This window comes from Penicillium maclennaniae (assembly GCF_028827695.1).
Source record: "Penicillium maclennaniae strain IBT 15551 chromosome Unknown utg000002l:1.0-2354659.0:1.0-2356205.0, whole genome shotgun sequence".
Taxonomy (NCBI): domain Eukaryota; kingdom Fungi; phylum Ascomycota; class Eurotiomycetes; order Eurotiales; family Aspergillaceae; genus Penicillium; species Penicillium maclennaniae.
This window is the reverse complement of record NW_026623214.1, coordinates 1,571,687-1,592,172: the sequence shown is the minus strand read 5'-3', so window position 1 is coordinate 1,592,172 and position 20,486 is coordinate 1,571,687. Positions and strand designations below refer to the sequence as shown.

The 20,486-nt window shown below is 51.7% G+C and overlaps 7 protein-coding genes across 7 annotated transcripts; 1 reads left to right on the top strand and 6 right to left on the bottom strand.

The window, feature by feature from the left end:
* Positions 1 to 665: 665 nt before the first annotated feature.
* N7477_001825 (uncharacterized protein) lies at positions 666 to 2,407 on the bottom strand (the record flags this gene model as incomplete). The annotated part of the gene is made up of 3 exons (XM_056963488.1): positions 666 to 1,618; positions 1,680 to 1,833; positions 1,901 to 2,407. 3 exons carry the CDS (start codon positions 2,405 to 2,407, stop codon positions 666 to 668), a joined length of 1,614 nt encoding a protein of 537 aa, XP_056826407.1.
* Positions 2,408 to 3,314: 907 nt separating this feature from the next.
* On the bottom strand, positions 3,315 to 3,809 carry N7477_001824 (huntingtin-interacting protein K; the record flags this gene model as incomplete). The annotated part of the gene is made up of 2 exons (XM_056963487.1): positions 3,315 to 3,425; positions 3,504 to 3,809. The coding sequence occupies 2 exons, from the start codon at positions 3,807 to 3,809 to the stop codon at positions 3,315 to 3,317; spliced, it is 417 nt and encodes a 138-aa protein (XP_056826406.1).
* A 409-nt stretch (positions 3,810 to 4,218) lies between these two features.
* N7477_001823 (3-deoxy-7-phosphoheptulonate synthase class II) lies at positions 4,219 to 5,872 on the top strand (the record flags this gene model as incomplete). Its single annotated transcript, XM_056963486.1, has 7 exons — positions 4,219 to 4,240; positions 4,298 to 4,407; positions 4,465 to 4,528; positions 4,584 to 4,676; positions 4,727 to 4,778; positions 4,842 to 5,065; positions 5,115 to 5,872. 7 exons carry the CDS (start codon positions 4,219 to 4,221, stop codon positions 5,870 to 5,872), a joined length of 1,323 nt encoding a protein of 440 aa, XP_056826405.1.
* A 269-nt stretch (positions 5,873 to 6,141) lies between these two features.
* On the bottom strand, positions 6,142 to 10,795 carry N7477_001822 (uncharacterized protein; the record flags this gene model as incomplete). Its single annotated transcript, XM_056963485.1, is given in 3 exon segments — positions 6,142 to 7,260; positions 7,275 to 8,410; positions 8,491 to 10,795. 3 exon segments carry the CDS (start codon positions 10,793 to 10,795, stop codon positions 6,142 to 6,144), a joined length of 4,560 nt encoding a protein of 1,519 aa, XP_056826404.1.
* A 547-nt stretch (positions 10,796 to 11,342) lies between these two features.
* On the bottom strand, positions 11,343 to 13,346 carry N7477_001821 (lysophospholipase family protein; the record flags this gene model as incomplete). The annotated part of the gene is made up of 2 exons (XM_056963484.1): positions 11,343 to 13,216; positions 13,298 to 13,346. 2 exons carry the CDS (start codon positions 13,344 to 13,346, stop codon positions 11,343 to 11,345), a joined length of 1,923 nt encoding a protein of 640 aa, XP_056826403.1.
* Positions 13,347 to 14,819: 1,473 nt separating this feature from the next.
* Positions 14,820 to 16,793, bottom strand: N7477_001820 (uncharacterized protein; the record flags this gene model as incomplete). Its single annotated transcript, XM_056963483.1, has 2 exons — positions 14,820 to 16,438; positions 16,505 to 16,793. 2 exons carry the CDS (start codon positions 16,791 to 16,793, stop codon positions 14,820 to 14,822), a joined length of 1,908 nt encoding a protein of 635 aa, XP_056826402.1.
* A 2,451-nt stretch (positions 16,794 to 19,244) lies between these two features.
* Positions 19,245 to 20,283, bottom strand: N7477_001819 (putative short chain dehydrogenase; the record flags this gene model as incomplete). Its single annotated transcript, XM_056963482.1, has 2 exons — positions 19,245 to 19,556; positions 19,735 to 20,283. 2 exons carry the CDS (start codon positions 20,281 to 20,283, stop codon positions 19,245 to 19,247), a joined length of 861 nt encoding a protein of 286 aa, XP_056826401.1.
* Between the last annotated feature and the right edge of the window lie 203 nt (positions 20,284 to 20,486).

Here is a 20,486-nt window from a genome sequence, read left to right as displayed (position 1 = left end):
GACGAGACTCGCTTATTTTGTCTTGAACTCGACTGAGCGCATCACAAGTTTGCTCAGAGCGCGCTATTGGTTGGTGTATACTTCGGACGATTCTCATCTTTTGAGGGTACGCCCTGTTCAACTCTCGTGTTTTCTTCGTGAAATGGATGATCAATTATGCATGTTTCTGCGGGCGTCTAACACTTGAATCGGGATGCTACAATACCGCACAAGACTTAACGATGGCCTGCATATAAACAGTTGCCTGTCCAAAATCTGGAGGCAAACCAGCTCAACCAAGAGAAATTTATCACGTGAAGATCAATCAAAGGTTCATCTGTCCTTTTAGCTTCTTCATGCTCGGCAACATGATGCTCCAGGACGCCAAGGAAGCGAGTGCAAAGAAAAAACTTACCAAGAGTAGCTTTGAGTGCACCTAAAACATTTACACGACTATATGTATAACAGCATTTCCTTCGAATATTGCTTGGATCCAGGGTTGTTCTATTCACAGAAGATTATCTAGCAGAAATATTGGTTCTATATATACAGATCAATCAGATCTTCAAAGGCATGATCCTCGTAATCTCATCGGCGCGATGGAACGCCCAGCAAAGTCGAAACACAGCCGGGGTCCTACTCCGCACCCTCATGTGTAGGAGTTCCAGCTCCTGGTCACCGATTCACTAAGGCTCAATTTTCGGCCTGCTCACACGGCGGCCATTGTTTTCAGCCCGCTCGGCTACAAGAGCCTGAGCGAACTTGGACCTCGCGCGGATCTGGGGACCTTTCCAGTAGAACACGTAAATGGGAATCACAATCAAGCAGGATAGACACGCCAGAATGGTAGACGCATACTCGACATGCCACTTGTCGCCAATGTTCTCGTACATTGGGAAGGCGTACATTGCTGAGATACCGGCGAGCAGATCACGGGCGAAAGCATTACCACCACAAGCGGAGGCCGAGTACACGCCATAGGCCGCAATCATGTAATCGACCGAGGACAGGTAAATAGCATAGTTGGCTATTCCGACCATGGTGGAGAAAATCATGGATGCGATCCAAGGGATACCTCTCGCCTGTCCGAATGACGTCCAAGCGAAGCCAAACAACCCAATAGGCTCGAAGGGAGCGAGCCAAAGCAGCCATTTCAGTCGTCTTTCAGCGGGTGCAAAGTCCGCTCCGTGCTTCTTAGCAAGATGCTCATCACGCCAGAACCATGGGAAGTATGAGAAGTAGGCGAGGAAATAAGCCAGGTTGATAGGAATGACTGCCCAAGCTTGACCCAAGATACCAAAGCCCCAACCCTGCTCATACACAGTTGAGAAACTCTCCAGGAAAGTGAAGATGAGGGCGTCGGAGAATCCCGACAGAAGCGACAGACAGAAGACGATGGGCTCACGCAGCAGCATGTGGAAAGGTCGTGCCCAGATTTTGCCAGCTTCCTTGAGAGAAATTCGAGGATTCTTCAATTCGTTAGGTCCGTAGATGTTCGGGTCTTCGCCAGTCTCACGGCGACGCTTCGCTTCCTTGTCCATGATAATGGTCGAGCGAGATTCGGGCATGAAGAAAATGATAGCCTGAGTCACAGCTCCGAAGATGAGCTGGATCCAGAAGAACCATTGCCAATCAAGGACTGATGATTGTGCGAGTTAATTGAGACGAAGGATCGCGAAAAAAGTAGGGGGATGACTTACAGCGCTCAATGGGGCCACCAATGACACCACCAATGCTAGTACCAATGCACGAAGACAGCACAATGAACGCGAGAGGGAATTGTTGGTCTTCACGTTCGTAGACATCGGCAATAAGACCAAGGGTCACACTACCACCGGCGGTTGAAAGACCACCCTAATATAATTAACGCTTGTGATCTCGGTGGAAAGAGGTTGAAGATTAAAAGAAAAAGAAAACGCACCAGGCCACGGCAAACAACAATAGTTCCCCAGTTAGGTGCGACAGCGCAAGGGATTTGCCAGATGTTGATCAAGAACATGGAGAGCTGGAGAATGGGCCAGCGACCGAACTCCTCGGACCAGGGAGCCCATAGTTCACACCCGAAGGAGTATAGGACAAGGTAGATCATCTGTCCAGTACGCGCCTCCTGCTGGCCGATCTCGAAGGCCTTCGACAAAGGCTTGACCGCATTGGGGAACACCGATGTGTTGAAGTTCATGGAGACCTGCACGAATGCGACGGCCACAAGGTACGTCCATTTCTTCCATCGCGGCCAAGAGTATGCCAGAACATCATAGCAATCCTTCTCCGTCAATTCGCGCTTGCCGTCAGGGCGAACGGAGTCTTTCTTCTCAATTTCGCGCGCGAGGTCGACTTGGTTGTCAGAAAGACTAGAGCCACCATTTTCGGAAGACCTCCGGGCGAGAGGGTCCCCGGCGGCAGCTTCTTGGTGCTCGACATCGGCCATCGTCAGACAGAGGTAATATCAAATTGACGAAAGACTGCCTACGTTCCAAAGACTCTTTTTTTTCGCGTCTTTGCCCGCGCATTTAATTCTCAGGAACACGACAGTGTTTGCCCCATCCTAAGTTCTTATTATCGTCATCGCCTTTAAACCGGTTTAATAAAAGCACTAAGAGCTGTCTGTACCCACTATAAAAGTGGATTCAGGCATATCCGACGAACTTGGCGCGTGCATAGCGAAGATCACGGCTGTACATTTCTTTGTAGCAGGACTCAAATCTGAACTGTGACAGAGCGCGGTAAGTATTTCTTCATTTCCTAATACTATTGTAGTGTCAGAAACAACATATGCGACCGTGAACAGTGGCTACGCAAGGAGAGAACCGACTGGAAATTCAGATGGTGTGATAATGGATGATCTTCGGGTGTCCTTGTTCCTCGCTGGACCCTCGGGGCTCCACTATGGACCGAAAGGCAGAATTGACGTCAATCGGCTGCATAAAGGCCCGGTCGCATGCCGCAACGCTCCAGACCTTCCTTCATAATTGCTTGGCAAAAAAAATCTGACAGTTACCACTGGCCGAAAGGTCATAAACGTCTGTCAACCTCGGTAACCCGCCAGGGGTCATTATATGATGTCTTTTGACCTTGCGGGGTGTACAAGATGGGTGCGCATGATAGATTCGATTCAAACTCATTCGTCAAAATTTATTTGGTACCTAGCAGTTCATCTACTCATAAATTTGCATCGGGGAAAGGGTATTCCAACGCCTACCGCATTTTATAAGTGGCAAGCGGGCCGCCTGGTTGAGCGGATTCCCGAACCCGAAACTTACGGCCCTTCGGAATCGGCTGTCATCATGTTCGGCTAACCTTCCACTTTACCCCAGAAATGCTTCACACATACAGCATTACGCCTTCCACGATGGTGTGATGAACGCCTTCAGCGCAAGAGTGACGTTTCCTTCGTGGGCTTTGAGGAGGTCGGTGGCTTTGTTTTTCTGCAAGTCCAGCTGTTCGGCCTATGAGTGTGAGAATCAGTATACAATTTAGCTTTGAAATAGAGAAATCATCGCGATTGGGAGGCGCTGCGCACGTACCAGAAAAGTGACATCACTGGCCGCGATCTTAACCGCCTTTCTTTTCACCTCAGCCTCCTTCTTCTGGGTCTCGGTGATATTCGTTTTCGCCGAGCCTTTTCCAGCGGCAATCTCGAGTCGGCTCATAGCCCTCCCGAGGGCCTCCTGTTCTGCACTCGAAGGTCCCTTGGCTGGGCCATCCGCTGCGAGTTCATTGGTATGCAGCGAGTCAAGGGCAGCAGCAGCTTTGCGGTCTTCTGCGTTCGCGGGGTGAGACTGCTCCACAGAGTCAGGATCCCCGCTTGCGGAGGGAATGGGATCAGACATGGTTTCTCAGTAGGAGTCAAGTGCTAATCGATCAAGGGCTCAGCTTTGTTGTGATGTACAGAATAACGTCACTGATAAGCGGGTAGGGGCGATAACAGCTGATGTAATCACATTAACACCTTAAATATCAGGCCACTAGACACTTTTGATGAACACCGTGTTAATTAGGCATCAACATGACTCATCCCGAATCCCGTGAATAAGCGGCGTCAACCTGTTTTGTCTTTTGCGGGTGTCGAGTGTGCGTTTCTCGAATCTTTGTTCGATTTTAAGATCGGTGGGAACTTCGTGGCATCCGTTAGCTACATACGCAGCTAGTCAATTGCATTCCGCGTGGATCAGAGGACCGACTGCTCCGTCTTCAGCTTGACCTGTCCCGCTTTACCCCGTGCTAACGACCCCACTAGTCATGGCCGACTGGACCCCAAGCTGTGCGTTCCTGACCTGTGCCAAGTGTTTACGAAATCCCAGGGACTGATCATTTCTAGCCTGGACTACCAAGCCCATCAAGCAGGATGTGGTTTATGAAGACGCCCAGGGAGTCAAAGACTCACTAGAGAAGCTACAGAAACCCCCGCCGCTAGTGACAACACAGGAGGTGTGCCGATCAAGCTCGAATTAGTCCAGGCCATCCAATATCTAATCGCATATCTAGATCCACAACCTCAAGAAAAGCTTGAAAAATGTTGCTCTGGGCAATGCGTTCGTATTGCAAGGTGGTACGTCTGGCACAATTCTCTAACGCTTGGCTTCGTCTAAATTCCATATGCACAGGTGACTGCGCCGAGTTGTTCGACTACTGCAACCAAGACATGATCGAGGCCAAGGTGAAGCTTCTGTTGCAAATGAGCTTGGTTCTGATCTGGGGTATGGAAATCAGCTTGTCTTGCAAGAAAAGTCCGCTGACCACCTCGCAGGAGCAAACAAACCCGTCATCCGTATAGCTCGCATTGCAGGCCAGTTTGCCAAGTAAGCAGCCATTCCCAAACCAACGAACTATGCCAAGTGCCATGATTGATGAACGATATACAGGCCTCGCTCTAGCCCAACAGAAGTAGTCAATGGCGTCGAAATGCCCTCATTCCGCGGCGACAACATCAACGGCTTCGCCGCCGATGCCAACTCGCGAAAACCCGACCCATCCCGCCTCGTCTCAGCATACTTCCATTCCGCCGCAACTCTCAATTACATGCGTGCCTCACTCTCCTCGGGCCTCGCCGACCTACACTCCCCACTGAGACTGGGGCCTCGGTCACGTAATCACTCCATCAATCAAAGAACAGTACTCGCGCACCGTCAACGCAGTCAAAGACGCCCTCCGCTTCATGCGCACAGTAGGCATTGATAAAGACCGCGGCGTCGAGACCGCAGACATTTACACCAGCCATGAGGGTCTCTCCCTCGAGTACGAGCAAACATTGACACGCCTCATGAAGAATCCCACTCAGGCCGGATCCGCACAGACATCCGCGTACTACGCCACCTCGGCACACTTCCTTTGGATCGGAGACCGGACTCGCCAACTGGACGGTGCGCATGTCGAGTTCTTCCGCGGCATCGAAAACCCCATCGGCATCAAAATCGGGCCGACAATGGCATCCGACGAGCTCGTCCGTCTCCTGGACGTGGTGAACCCGACCCGAGAAATCGGTAAAGTCATCCTCATCTCGCGGTACGGCGCAGCCAAAATTGGTCAGTTCCTACCGGGTCATATCGCTGCTGTGCAAGCTTCTGGTCATCTCCCCGTGTGGCAGTGTGATCCCATGCATGGTAACACCCAGGCGACGCCCTCGGGTGTCAAGACAAGGCATTTCACCGACATATTGGCCGAGTTGAAGCAGGCGCTGGAGATTCATCGTGCCGCGGGGTCGTTCTTGGGTGGAATGCATCTTGAGTTGACCGGTGAGGCTGTCACGGAGTGTGTTGGTGGTGCGGCTGGATTGACGGAGGAGGGGTTGGGTGAGCGGTATACGACTTTTTGTGATCCGCGGCTTAATGAGAAGCAGGCTTTGGAGCTTGCTTTCCTTGTTGCTGGGTTCTATCGGCAGGAGGAAGAAAGTTGAGGGAAGGACTGTCTTCTCTTACCTAACTCATTTTCAGCTCATTCTATCGGCTTAACTTTAGAGGAACAGGATGATTTAAATGGATGAAAAGTTCTCAGATGATTGGGTTCCACGTATTCGAGTTGAAGAATGAGCCCGGTTCTATTCCTATCCAGTCAATTTGACTGATCCGCCAACAGAAACTCCGAATGCCCCCATGTGTACAGTAGCTTGGGACGTATGTATTTACAGTGAGATAGAAACCCAAAAAAAAAAAAAACACGAGGAATTTACCGCTTGAGTGGACTTTCAGCGGAGGGTTTGAAGAGGTTGGTCTTGCGCCTTGCAGCTTCCATCCTAGTACGCTGTTTGCGTCTCTCATCGTCGTCGACGTCAAATAGACCACGACGTGTGCTAGGTTTGCCCGCCGAGAAGAGACCCCGTTGGCTCTGCTTAGGTGGACAAGACTGCTGGACGAGCTTATTGCGATTAGACAAGAAGTAGGGGGTAGCAGGAGACATGCCAATGGCATCAAGGTTGGCGAAGTTGTAGCCAGGGGTCTGAGGGATGGCGTAGCGATCATTGGATTGCTCAGGGGTCGATGGCACTTGAACAGGCGTTGGCGGGGTGATCTTGCGGAAAGTCTCGATTGCTCCAAGGTTGGCACCGTGGCGACGACCACTGGCAGAGGGAGTGGATGGCTCCGCAGTGTGCACAAGAGTACCATTAACATTGCTCAGCGCACGTGGCTCCATGCTCTTGCGGCGCTTGGCTCCGCCGCGAGGGACGATCGAACAGTCAACAGTGTATGGGGTCTCTTCGAGCCACTTGTTCTCTCGTTCACAATCCAAAACCCAGTTGACGCCAACACACTTGACCAGGCCAGCCGCATGCTTCACCTTCTCCAGGGTGCGCAATCCACCATCCTTGTATACCACATGGGTGATGCCCACTTTGGAGTTAGCCTCCTTGGAGTCTGCATCATCAGCTGGGGAAAGACTGGCTCGGGGATTCCAAGACCACGACTTTACGCATCGAGCGCCCATTTGTTGCAAAAGTTCGAGGAAGATGCCGGAAGCATCTTCACCCTCAGTGGTATGAACATCCACATGTACAACAGCACCGCGTAGAGCCTGACTACTGGGGTTGAAGTTGGGGCGCGGAGTCTTCGCTGGACTCGCAGCGACGGATGGAGCCTTTGTTGGCGTCACGTCTGTCACCTTCCCACTAGAACGTCTAGGAGCACTGCAGCGACGCTTGGGACTTGGGCTTCGACACATCCGCGGTGCGTTGTGTGGAGAGAACGAGGGCATACTGCAAGTCAGCTGGGGGAAGATGGGCTTAGAAATGCGAGGAGAAGAGCGAGTGGGAGATGCGCTCGCAAGGGAGTGACCGCGTTTTCGGGGAAGCTTCAAGGGGAGACGTCGCCCTCGGCTTTAAGCGGCACCTTCGAGACAGTATGAACCATTCGGCTTTGTCCTGGCACAGGTCTTACTGGGGTGGCTGGCGCAGGGGGAGCGGTGTCCAAGTTCTCCTTGTCCTCATCAGAAGAGTCCATAGCTTCATTGTCGGAAGATTCATGGGCAGCAGTCTCCTCTTGTTGCTCGACTTGTTTTATTTCTTCATTCTCCAAAACAACAGACTCCTCGTCCTCGTAGATGTCGCTCTTGCCCGGTGATTCTATCATCTCAGGATCGTGTTCAGCCAGGGAAGAACGTGCAGGAGATCTCGTGGGAGAGACAGAAAGGCGAAGAGGTAAATCAGTGAACAAACTTGGAGTGTTGGTAAGAGGAGTGCGCGAGAGGTCAGGGTATGATACATCATCTTCCTGGGCCGGAGGATTGATTTCAGTGGCCTTGTCGAGGGGGCCCACAAGAGAAAACACACCACGGCGCCGTGGCCGGGGTGTCCTCTCTTGAATTGCAATATTAGTATCCCAGTTGTCAAATCGTTCTGCTAGAGGGGTGAATCCCAAGTCGACTCCTGCAACAGACTTCCGGTTGTTTTGAACACGAGGGGTGTTGGAGACGCTTGGCGCAACAGGAGAGAGTATTTCAGTCTGTGTTGTGTCGAAAGGACTCTCTTGAGCAAGTGGGCGTGGTGAATAGTTGATGTCGAAAAGTCGATCAATAGACTTGACACTGGCCTGAGCTTCCTCCTGCCGTATGGATACAGGTGTCATCTCGCCGGCAAGGGGAGTAGGTGCTAGGGGAGGAACAGACTGCATAATCTGGAATGGACTGGTGATTTGTTCATCCTCGTACATCTGCTGATATGTCGAGTCTTGTTGAAATGGCGAGCGAGGTTGAGGAGTCACTGAGAATGCGATTTCGGATTGCGCAAAAGTAAAGTCGTTATCCGGAATGTCCTCTTGTTCGCTCTCCATTTCCTGCTCTTCATCTGGGTAGCGGATGGATGCAATGTAATCTTCATGCTGCTCATTTTCCCCTGTTGAGGCCAGTCCTCGTGATCCGATCGGGACATTTGCAGTTCCTCGAGAGCGTCCAGTCCGAGTGTGGGTTCGGAAAGCGGAGAAGGACAGGTTGGCATTTCCAAAGACTGTTTATCCAAATTGTCAGTTTCCGTCTCTAAGGACACGGCAGGCTCGTCGATAGGGTCTGCAGTGTCAGAGAGCAGACTGGGTTCACGTTCGCCTTGATCTTGAACCGCCGACTCCTCATTCGGATCAACCTCATCAGAATCCACGGCGAAATCAAAGATTCTCGGTTGTTCAAGATTCTGGAAAGGCTCCTGAAGTTCTTCCATGGTATTGAAGCAGAATGTACCCATGTCTTCAGGTTCGCGGCGAATCTCTTCTTGCAGCTCTTCCAACTTCTCATCGATATCCGCATCCTCAGATCCACTCATAACGTCATACTCTGCGGCTTCATTATGAGTTGATCGATGCTCCGGGACTGGTTCAACATTCTCATCACTATATTCGCTCATGGCTTCATCTTCAGCAGCTTTGGCAGGTGTGGCTGCAACATCCTCCACTGGTTCGGTTTTTGGTGACTCATTCAAGAACGGTGAAGCGGATGAAGACTTCCTGTCAGATTGCAACTCGATTCCAAAAATATCACGAGCCACTTCTTCTACCATGTCAAGATCTTCATCACCACCGAAAGGTTGGAAATCCTTGGAAGGAGAAGCAAATTTCCTGGCCTTCATGGCAGACCCAGCGAAAGTATCGGCATTCTCCTCACGAATCGTGGCTTTGGAAGAAAATAGAGAAGTCTTGAAAGGAGAAGCTATCCTCTTCGCTGGACTTTGGATCAGGGAAGACTGAGCCTGGAACAAAGGCGTTGCGGCTTTAGACGGTGTGCCCGAGAAAGATGCAGCCAAGTGGCCCTTTCTAGGAGACATCTTGAGTGGCGATTCACGGCCCGGGGTAAAATTTGGCGCCGGGACTGAGTGGGAAAATCCACCATTGGGGGTATCCCGGAGACTGAATTTGAAAGGAGATGGGGAAGCCTCAGGTCGCCTGGCTGGGCTAGACATGAAGACAGAATCACTGAAATCAATTGATTTTCCAGGCGGAAGAGCCAGGTGGCCATTGTCGGCGACGGCGTTTCGACTGTGGTTTGGCGTGAAGTTGATTCTCCTCACTGGGGAGCTGAGACCTGTGGTTGAAGATCCGTGTTTGGGCGTCGGGAATTTAAGATCACCATTCTCATCGATAATGGTGGGAGTTTTCTTGGGTGTGAAGTTAATCTTGCGAACGGGAGATGCCATCCCCACGCGTTCGGTGATATCTTTGGCAGGCGAATGGACTAGCAGTCTAATTGGACTCCTGGAGTCATCCTTCGCGGCACTCAACTCATCCTCCTCGCCATCAGAACTAGCATAAGCGGATAGAGACTTCGCAACTTGCTTCGCTTTCTTGGGAGAAAGAGGCTGAGAGTCATCTTTCTTCGCTGCTGCAGGCTTGCGTCCCCGGCCAGTCACAGCCGAGTTCTTACGCACAGGAGTAGAGCCAAGTCCGGTTTTTCCAGCATCTTTTGTAGCTGCCTTTTTCCGTCCAGCGGTTGAAGCAGCGGGCTTTACCTCCTCGTCCACTCCCGAGTCGGTCGGATCTTGGAACGTCACAGTCTTCTTCTTCGCCGGGCCTCGGAGAAGATTGGATCGTATGGCGTTCGGGTTTATAATGATCTTCGTCGGCCCCAACTCGTCTGATGTGTTCTCAGCTTCGGTAGCTTTTCGGGTAGTCTTGCACGTAGTTGTCGGCTTCGACGTATTTTGAGAGCCCTTCGGTCGTCCTCGAGGCTTGGGTGCAGCTTCGAGTTTAGCGACAGCAGGTTCCTCAGGTAAGGGATTTTTCCGTGGCCTCCCGACGCGCTTCTTCGGAGGTTCTGCTTTCGCGGCTCCCGATTCATCGTCGAGCCCGGCGAGTGCTTCTTCTTGGGCTGGTGGCGTTGATTTCTTGCCACGGGCGGTAGCTTTCGTTGCTGGCCGTGCAGCCGGCCGTGCAGCGGAGTTTCCACGGGGTCGACCGGGTTTTTGTTGTTCCTTCATCATCATACCAAGCTCATCTTCGGTATCGTCTGTATCCGACAAGGTAGCGCTCTTCACGGGCATTCGGGCCGGCGCCTTCTTCTTTGCTGCGGTAGAAGCAGTAGTCTTCGTCAAAGTCGTCCGAGGAGCTGTACGCGCTCCCCGTTTGACAGGAGATGGAGGTAGAACGGCCGCGCGCGCCATGGTGGCGGAAGCGGAAGAAAGAAAGCCTGACTGTGGTGCGTACTCTGTTGTGGTGTTGTTGGGGTCGTTGGTCGTGTCGTAATCGTAAGTCGAAATTGTGGGCGTCAATAAATTATTGCACCAGACGAACTCATAGCGGGGCCGGGTGATGTCTGGCGCCGTGCGGAACGCAGTCAAATTGCAGGTCAAAATAGGCCGTGGTGGAGCGTGTTTGCGCGAAGCTAAGAAGGTGTGCTGCGTCGCCATGGCGACCAGCACGTGATTACAGCCCTAGCCTCCGCATCGAGTTAGTCTCAGCATTTTCTCCCCATTTCAAGTGGGAAATAATGCTGGCTTGTATGTTTACGACACCGATGCATTAGATGTGGATGCAGCCACTCTTCTACACAGCCTTATGTTTATCTCGGGTCTTACAATGAATCCCTAAGTGTTAACATTACTAAATGTCATTTTTACTTCCTCACATTGCACGTATATATTTCCAGAACACTTGCGATTTATGTAAGACCGAATGCAAGATTGATGCTTTCATTCAAGTGCGGTTATGGAAAATGGTTGTGCTCCTTCTAATTTCGAATTAAGAATTCAATAGCGTTTACAAAAACCCAGAGCATACCAGAGCACACCAAAGCGTGTCAATACAGCAGGAGACTCAACTTATGGAATCATGATACAGTAATGAATCAAAAAGCCGTAGGCAGAATGCAAGCATATTTCCACAACTGTCTGCGCCGCAGAAAAAAAAGACACCCTTATAAATTTTGAGGATAAGAATATACAAAAAAAAAACCCACTAAACCAAAGTGAAGAGTGCCACCGAAACAGCAGCAGCGGTAGAAAGAACAGTCGGCACAATACCCGAAGCGCCACTATCACTGTTGGTCACGAGGGTAACAGGCTCAAAAGCATTCGGCGATGTCGAGTTGAGAGTACCATTCCAGCAGTAATTGGTAAAGCACTGGGTGCAAATGTCGGGGAGGGTAGTTTTCGTGCGCTCGAACGAACGACTGAGAATAGCACATCCCACACACGCGGTCCAGTTCCCATCACGGGTAGAGTTGGCCATGGTGGCGACTTCGTAGCCATTCAGGATGATGTCGTCGCGCTGAGAGTTTTCGTAGCTTAGGTCGAAGGTTGAGACGTTGGAGAAGGAAGAGTAAGGATAGTTGGGAATATAGACAACAAGGGGGGTGGGGCCCGTGAGGTTTGAGGTGTCGCAGCCAAAGAAGGTGGGACGGGTGTTGAGGCCTAGGTTGACGAAGGTGTTTTGGTCAGGGATCGAAGGGAAGGCGGTGCCGTTGCCGATGCCGCTGCTGTTCAGACTGCGCTCGTAGGTGGCGACGAGGGAGGTGCCGTTGGGCCAAGAGTAGGTTGTGTCGGCGGAGGAGTCGATGGCGAAGATCACGTCGACGGCACGCTCCGGTTGAATGAGTGGATGAAGGGGAATGTTCTGGAGATCTTCACCACCATCGACGACATCAAGGACTTCCTGTTGGGCATATGGGGACGTCTCGTTGTGATAGTGGTAGAAGGGGTTGGGGTCGTAGGCAGCGATGTCATCGCTGGCTTGGTCGATGTCGAAGAGAATATCGTTGAAGACGTTCTTGACGAAGGTGGGGAGAGAGGTAGTGTTAATCTGTAGCAGGAACTGATTGAAAAGGGTGGAAGATGTTCCGATAATGAAACCAGCGCTGTCGAAGCCACGAACGCAGCTATCGCCGCTAGGGATCTCGCCGTTCACAAAACGAGAGCCGATGTACTCCAGAGGAGCAAAACCGAAGATAGTTGGGTCGAAGCTACCAAATTCCCACGGGTTGAATTCGTACACAGTCGAGTTGCTGCCGATGACCAGTTCGCCCGGGTTCCGGCCGTCTGCAACGACCACAGGCATGGGGTAGTTTCCATTTTGGAACTCAGTCGTTTGCGCAATGGACGACCACGTGTAGTCAAGACCACCGTAGCTGGCATTAAACATCTGGATGGCAAGCGCACGGCCCCAGATATCAGTGATAGAGGTGTTGAATCCGGCATCCTTCTTGTCGTTCACCCAGTCCGCTAGATCTTTATAGTAGCTTGCTGTGTCCAGAATCTGGAGGCCGCCGGTGTCAGGGCCCTCGATAATGGAGTTAGACAACTGCCAGATGTTACTACTCTGCTGCAGCGCACTGATAGTGGTAAAGTTGTTGATATAGATGGATCCCACGAGCCAGCTACCTCCAGAAAGACCAGAGACATACGTAGACGACTGCAGCAAACCACCCAGGTGACCACTGGTAGTGGCATTTTCCGTTCGGCTGTCAAACGCCTTGATCGCACCGGCGCCGTTGAGCATTGCACGGTAACCGCCACCGGACATTGCAATACCGATATTCGGCAGGTTCGACGAGTTGCTGGAGTGCGTGTCCAAATACGAGGTGACATCATAATCGCCGACCTTGACATGACCGAAGAAATCCTTCATCGCAGCCAGTGACTTGGTGCGACGAGTCTCAAGCCAGGAGGTCTCATTGGTCGAGAGTTTGGCGGCGCTACGCACCGACGGCCGCGACGCCGGACAGCTCACGTTGGTCGGAGTGTATCCATTCGGTGCATTCGGAAGTGCACGGCGCGCGACTTCCATAGAGAGATCTTTTGTATCGAACCCATTAGGAGGAGCAGCAACGGTACCTGCCGCCATATTAGCAAAATGTCTCGGAGGCGCGCATGTGCGTCTGTGTCACACAGAACGCGGTCGAGTGAAAGACATACCGGGCACGAAGCCCAGGGCAATAGAGCCGATCAGCGCAGATACTTTCATGGTGGCAGCGCGACCTCGATCTCAACTGGCTCTGACTCGGTGATTCGAGGGAGAGAAGCTGGGGAAAGGATTATCCAGGGGTGGGCACATGATATTTATGCACCGGGCCCGCCGGAAGCTTAGCCAAGCCCAGCCGATATTTCAGAACTGGAATGCCTATGTTCTCCGCTGGGTGGGTTGGCGTTCCTGGGGGCACTGCGAATCATGGGCGCGAGTGGGCTATGGGGAGGGTGGAGATTGGTGATGTCAAGGAACGAACTTATGTACCGCGGACCCCGAGGTTTTAGCGATGTACCAATGATCTGTGTCGTTGGGCTCTCGGACTAGCTTCTTCGACTAACGGTGAGGCGCAGGTGCAGGGTCGAGGTAGGATTGAGGCCTTCAGTCATTAGGGCCTATGTACGAGACTCTGTTAGTGATCCTTCAGAATTGGCCGATCACGCCATCTGTAGGGTATCTATTGCCGCCGATTGCGATGCCCGCAAATGTTGTCTTGTACTGTAGGGGTATTCAGGCCCGGAAAGACGGCGGCAGAGGCGAAATACTCTTCTCAAGAAATCATATTGTACTTGCCCAAAATGCACAATTTCTTCTCGCGTCGTATTAGTCGTCCACAAGAAACCCCAAGGGATCCCAACCCTTGACCCTTGAAGCACACATTTACCCCCCTCAAGCTATTCTCCGGCAAAAGTCATTTCTCCAGGCATCCAAGTAATGCATCCCAAGCATAATGTATCCATGCTCGCAACCTGCCCGAGCACGGAGTAAAGATCCACTGCGGCGGTGCACACGTAATTCGTGTAATCTTGCCGACTTCCGATTCGCCGTACATCCACGGATAGCGTCGATCCACAGGAACCGACCATGGACTGTTGGCAACGAGGCAAATCGGGATTGAGATCGGGATATATTTTGAAACCCTCCATACTTGGCATTCCGCACTCGTATTCACCGCAGCATCAGGCAGCTATCTTTCCCCTGACACCAATGCTGACCGTGCTGCACTGAGATGCAGTAGTGGCTGGAGCTGACTGCAGCTGATTTTGCAGCTAAATCGGGAAACCGGTCCACCCGGCGAACAGCGAGTGTTGGCTGATGGGGCTCATTTTGGCTTGTTTTAGAGTTGAGAGACTTGCCTCGTTGGGCAAATGAGGCGATTTGATGGACCTAATGTCGGGAGTGATTTCAATTATGGGTGTTTCAGGGTTGGGTGTATTTGGGAGATCTTCTTTCTGTTCATTAAAAAAAAAAAACGGAAATCGCCATGCGCTAGGATCCACTACGATTGGCTCCAGTTGGTGTCGGTCGGAGATCGGCACGTCGTGAAGATGGAAAGACTGCAGAGAAGCGACGGTCATATCTCGATTCGCTACGAAAGATATCGAATGTAGAATGCAGATTAAGTATCATTCATCGTATTATCGTCCCTTGATGGGGAAATTCACATGTGTGAAGCGGTAGGCATTTCATCATTTAACCACGAGCAGGGCCAATCTCGGCGGCGTCGAACATGGCGCGATCGGCGATTTTCTCATCTGCCTCGACACGGCCAGCGGGCAGATTGTTAAGGGTCTCTTCTTCTTGATCCAAGCCCCAGAACTGGATGATGAAAAGGATACCGCCGACGAACGCCAGCACGGCGAAGACACCGTAGTTCCAGACCAACAGAGGGTCTGCGGACAGCGGGTTCAGGGCCTCGGCAATAGCCGACGAGATGGCGTTGGTGAAGAGGGAGATGGCCTGAATTAGAGAGCGCATGTTGACCGGGGCCTTGGAGTATGCGTACTCGAGTGAGGTGATGGAGGCGAAAATCTCGGAGAAAGCGATCAATACGTAAGCGCCAGTTTGGATCCAGACGTTCAACGGCGTGGGATTGATACTACCATCCGCATTGGTACAGCTGTTGGCGTTGTATCCACAGGGCGAGGTCTTGTAAATGTAGTACTGTAGGACGGCGGACCAGACCATCGCCAGTGCGGCCAGGAGGAAACCAAAGGTGATCTTCCTGATGGCGGTGAATCTAAAGCCAGCTTTGCGTAGAGCAGGATACAAGAGCTGATCGCAGATGGGGATGAAAAGAATCAGAGCGAAGGGGTCGAGGTTGTTGACAACATCGTTGGGCACGCCGTGCAGGGTCATGGTAGAAGCCTGGGTCGTCAGGTTGTTGGTCAACTGTCCGTATGCAAGCCAGTACAGAGGGTAGTAACAGAATACGGCACAGGCGGAGAAACCACGGCGAACCTCATCAACCCAGGCATCGTCGAAAGTCATCCAGTGGGGGCGGAGAGATGGAGGGATGTTGGAAGGCTTGACGGTCTCCCAGAGAGTACCGTCATGAGTGCGCTTCCAGAAAGCAATCGGGTTCCAGGAGAAGCGGGCCTTCAGAGCGAAGAAGAATGCTCGCACAGCCTTGGAAGTGACCGAGCCCTGAGGAGGAGCCTGGCGGTAACGGTTGCGTCCCCACCACATGATGAAGGGAGTAGTCAGGAACATGAGGGTGGGCAGCAAGTAGGCAAGCCAGAATCCAACATACTTCTCAGCATAAGCCATGCCGATTTGCCCAATCAGAGCACCGATATTGATGAACAGGTAGAAGTAGTGGTAGATTCGGCTCTGGGTGATAGTCGGATCGACAATCACACGCTCACCCGAGGGAAGAGTGCGGACCTTCATGCTGGTAGCAGGAATCTGCTCGACAACGAGGGCAGAAATATTGGGCTTGAAACCACCAGTACCGAGACCCATCACAATGACACCCAACATGAAGACGCCAAAGCAAGCGTTGGTGTTGGTGATAACCGGGGGAATGGCAGAGATGACCAGAATGATGTGACCGAGGATGGCCGCTCCGATCGACCAGCAAATGGTCTTGTATCGGCCCCAGTACTCATCAGCAATGTAGGCACTGAACAAAGGAATCACGTAGCACCAGAAAGTATTGAACGTGTTGATTCCATTGGCAACCTGGCTGCCCTTTCCCAGAGCTCCAGAGACACCTTCAGAAGTGCCGCCACCAGCTCCAGTGTTGTGGTTAGAACCAGCAGGGCCATAGGGATAGGGAAGAGGCAAAGAATGGTTCACAAAGTTGGAGTCTGCAGGTATCCCGGGTTAGTTCCATGTCATCCCAAAAACCGTAGCGATGGTAGATCTTCACTCACACAGGACTTGAGTTCCATAGTACGAGAAACGCTCGCACAGCTCGACAAAGGCGACAGTGTAGACGGCCCAGGGAATTGGGGCAGAAATACGACGCAGGGCATTTGGGCCGCTCAGCTCCTCTTCAGTGGGAACTTCATCACCAAGATAAGCATTGTAGGAAGCAGAAACGAGACCCTTCTTAGGGACGCTGTAGTTCAAACCCGTCTTTTCATCTTTCATCTCGGTTGCGGCCATGGCACCTTCGTTGACTTCCAACGAGGTGGTAGTGCGATTCATAGCTTTCTCCATGATGGATAGTGCAGGATTATCCAAGATTAGAGGAGCGGGTGAAAAGATGAGGGGGGCAGGATGGAACGAGAAGTGAGGGAAGGAGGGGAAGAAGTGAAGGAAAAGAGAATCACGAACTCTTATATTACTCGCGCTATCTACGATCCCTGCTTTGGAACCGCTAGGGATCTTCCACTGAACCTAGGCCTTTGTTCTTTTCTTTTTCATTCGCATTTCTCTTTCCTTGCCCATCGTGCTACAGCCACGAGATGACTGTTTACCCCGGACTTATCACGCCACCAACCACGCTTTTCCCAAAAGAGGTACTTGTCCGTGCTGTTCGGCAGATAAGGCTTGATAGGCAACAAATAAGGGCACGGCTTGAGTAGATTGTGGAGATCGGCCGTCCCGTGCCATGTAACTGTAGTTGACACTAGCGGTGGCGGGATGTTGTGAGTGGCCAGTGCAGAAAGAAAAGAAATCACGCCAAGACAAATGGTGCGAAGAAGCTTGAACCTCCTAGACTAATGTCTTCGGCAAATGTGACCAGACAGGATATGACTTTAGCCCGATCGTGATGTCAATTGAGCTTGGACATGTGTGTTTGAATTGCAATTTTTCTACGAAGTCTAGGAGATTGTTGAGAAGATAGGGGGAGTTGGGTCAAATGTCTTCGCAGCACTTGCAATTCTTTGACCAAGACACCAGATAATGGATTATTCTAACCGAGGGAAGACCGTCGGAGCAGCGAACACACAGACACGAAAAGTCTTTGAAGGCTTGGAGTAGAGCTTGGCAATGCTTATCGCGCACGAATCGACTTGCGCTGCTCCTTGGCACTCCACTCCGGACGCAGCTTGTTATCTACTTCGAACCTGCTTCCCGGATATTTACTTGCTCACTACTTATCTTCCTTGCTCTCAGATAATATATAACTGGAGCCGCCACTGGCCCGAGATATAGGGCAGAAGTGTTCTAGAAATCTCACAAGGAAGCGGGCAATCAAGGTTGGACGGCGCCAAATTGCACTAGCGTGGCGTGGGCCTTATCAAGGACTCCGCCTAAATCGCGCTTGACAGAATACAATTGGTCCCCCAATTCACGTGCTGTCTACCCCGTACCCCTGTCCGGGTCGCACTGTAGAGTTGGAACTGGGCTGATTCCTTGCATTTCGCCCCTGCGACCATACGACCATGCGACCATAGTACCACAGAGCAGGGTGTTCATTAACGGCGTAATCTTTCAGTGGCAACCTGTCTTGATCAGTCAAAACTTGCAACGTGTGTCACGCGGGTGCTCTGTTAGAATATTCCGAAAAATAGTCAGGGTGCTCAAGACCCGTTGCAGTCTGACGGGTTATCCACGTTGTTCAACCCGACCTGTAGAAGGCGCCGGGAGTGGTGCGACAAAGCATCGCCATTAGGTAATGAGCACGACCCCATTCTACGTGTGAAGTGAATGCAGGGTCCAACTTACCCATTCAGGTTGGCGTTGCTATTGCCAGCGAGCGTATCGGGAAGGCCGGAGTCATGACTTCACGCCACCTTGTGATCGTAACTCGTCCATTTAACCGTTGACAAGATGCCGTTAGTGACCCCTACTTCAGGAAGTCCCTGTACTAGATCGCCAGTAGTCACGTTGTCCAAGAATCCGACCCCGCTCTCACCAACTCGAGCCCAATCATCATCACACAGTGACAATCCGCGCGCCCACTTGCCCTCATCTATATATAGGGCGAACGTCTCGTATTTCAAGAGTTAAGATTGGCCACTAATCCAGAAGCTCGCCGCGACGACCAAGAACCAAGGATCGAATCCGTCCAAACTCTTCTGATTGGCAGGTACCCATTTCCGCATCTTCCCCGGATTCCAGAATTGCGCCGCAGCTATGACATTTTGATACCGAGTCATCTCTGTCATGACCTGGGGAGAACCCTGGTTCTGCCTTTGTTGATGTCGTGGCCTACATCATACACTTGAAATGCTTCGCCCACTTTCTACTCCGATTCGTGTCTAAAATATCATGTGTGAGCTCGATACTCAGAATATGGTTTCAACAGGATGTGCTCGGATCCGAGTAAGCGATACCTTTTACGCACATAGACTCTTGGGAGGCCGGGGGAAGTGAAATGACACATGATCTAGTAGAGATGCAGGAGACCTATTCTGGTAAATTTCGAAACAGGGATTAAATTTGTGGGCTGCGGAGCCGATCTGTCGGATGTGGGTAGAATGTGGGGTCAGACGTCAGATCCAGATGGGGGTGCATGAACTCGAGCGATCGACACAAGTCTACACATCAAAATTGTAGAACTACCAACTTAGTAGCCAGTGAGAAAGCAGACAAGTGCTGATCATAATATTTGAAGTCACACAGATCCAATTAAGAAAAACAGATAATTATATAAAAGGCCCGCTATTCGCCCCAAGTCAAAACGCCATGCAATGAGAAGATTGGTCTTGTTGAGAAGATCTACCACGCGGCATGACCTCCGTCCATGCGCAGGTCACTGCCGGTCATGAAGCTGCTGGCGTCGCTGAGCAAGAACACGGCTGCGCCGCGGTATTCCTCGGGACGAGACAAGCGGCCGAGCATGTTCTCCTTGGGCCACTGGTCGCGGCGCTCGGGGAAGTCGACGAAAAGCTTCTCAACCATGGAGGTGACGATGTAGCCAGGAGAGATGGTGTTGACACGAATGTTGTATCGGCCCCACTCCATAGCGAGGTTGCGACCCAGCTGGATGACGGCGGCCTTACTGGCATTGTAGGCGGGACAGATGAGACCCTAGGTTGAATATTAGTCTTGGCTCTTAAAAGGCATTGTGTGGGTGCGAGAAAAAATCCTTGTTCTTTTTGGACACGAGATCCACGACAAAGGTAAGTGCAAGGATAATCGGTCTCAAGGGAAAAAAAAACAAGATAAATGAGAGAAGACAACAAAAGGGTGGGGGGCGGAAACGTACCCGATTGGCAATAGTGCCGCTCATACTGGCGATCATGGCGATGCTGCCACCGTTTCCGAAGCGAATCATCTGCTTGGCAACGGCTTGCGCGGTCATGAAGACTCCAGTGACGTTCACTTCAAACATGGTGTTGCTGTCCTTGGCAGTGTATTCCAAAGCCGGGGTCTCCTGCTGGATACCAGCGGCGGCCACGAGACCATCCATGCGGCCCTCAGTGTTGGCAATGTCCTCGATGACGCTGTTCAAGAGCTCAGTGTCACGAACGTCGATGCGGCGATAGTGCAACTCGGTGCCTAGCTCCTTTGCGCGCTGTTGGATCTTAGCAAATTCGGGGGCAGGCTCCTCGAGACGATCAAGAGCGTAGACCTTGGCGCCAGCCTCCAGAAGGGCTTCAGTCTGGGTTAGACCTGAACCGCGGCCAGCACCAGAGACGCAGACGACCTTGCCGGCGAGATTGAACTCGGGCATTCTGGCATTCTGGCCCAAGAGAACGGGCTGGGAGGTGTTGGGGGCAGTGGGAACCTCAGTGGTTTCAATGGAGACAGACATAGCGTTGAGAGTGATTATAGGAGTATAGAATGTGTAGCCCAAGCAGAGTCAGCCGAAGCTTGAAAAAGGTATAGAAGGTGAAAGCTGAAGGTGATCAAGGTATTGGATTGAATACAATGGTGAACGAGAGTAACCATGGAAAGCACCAAGCCTTTAAATATTGACCATGGCGAGCACAAAGGCTACGTCCGGCGCCGCCGTAC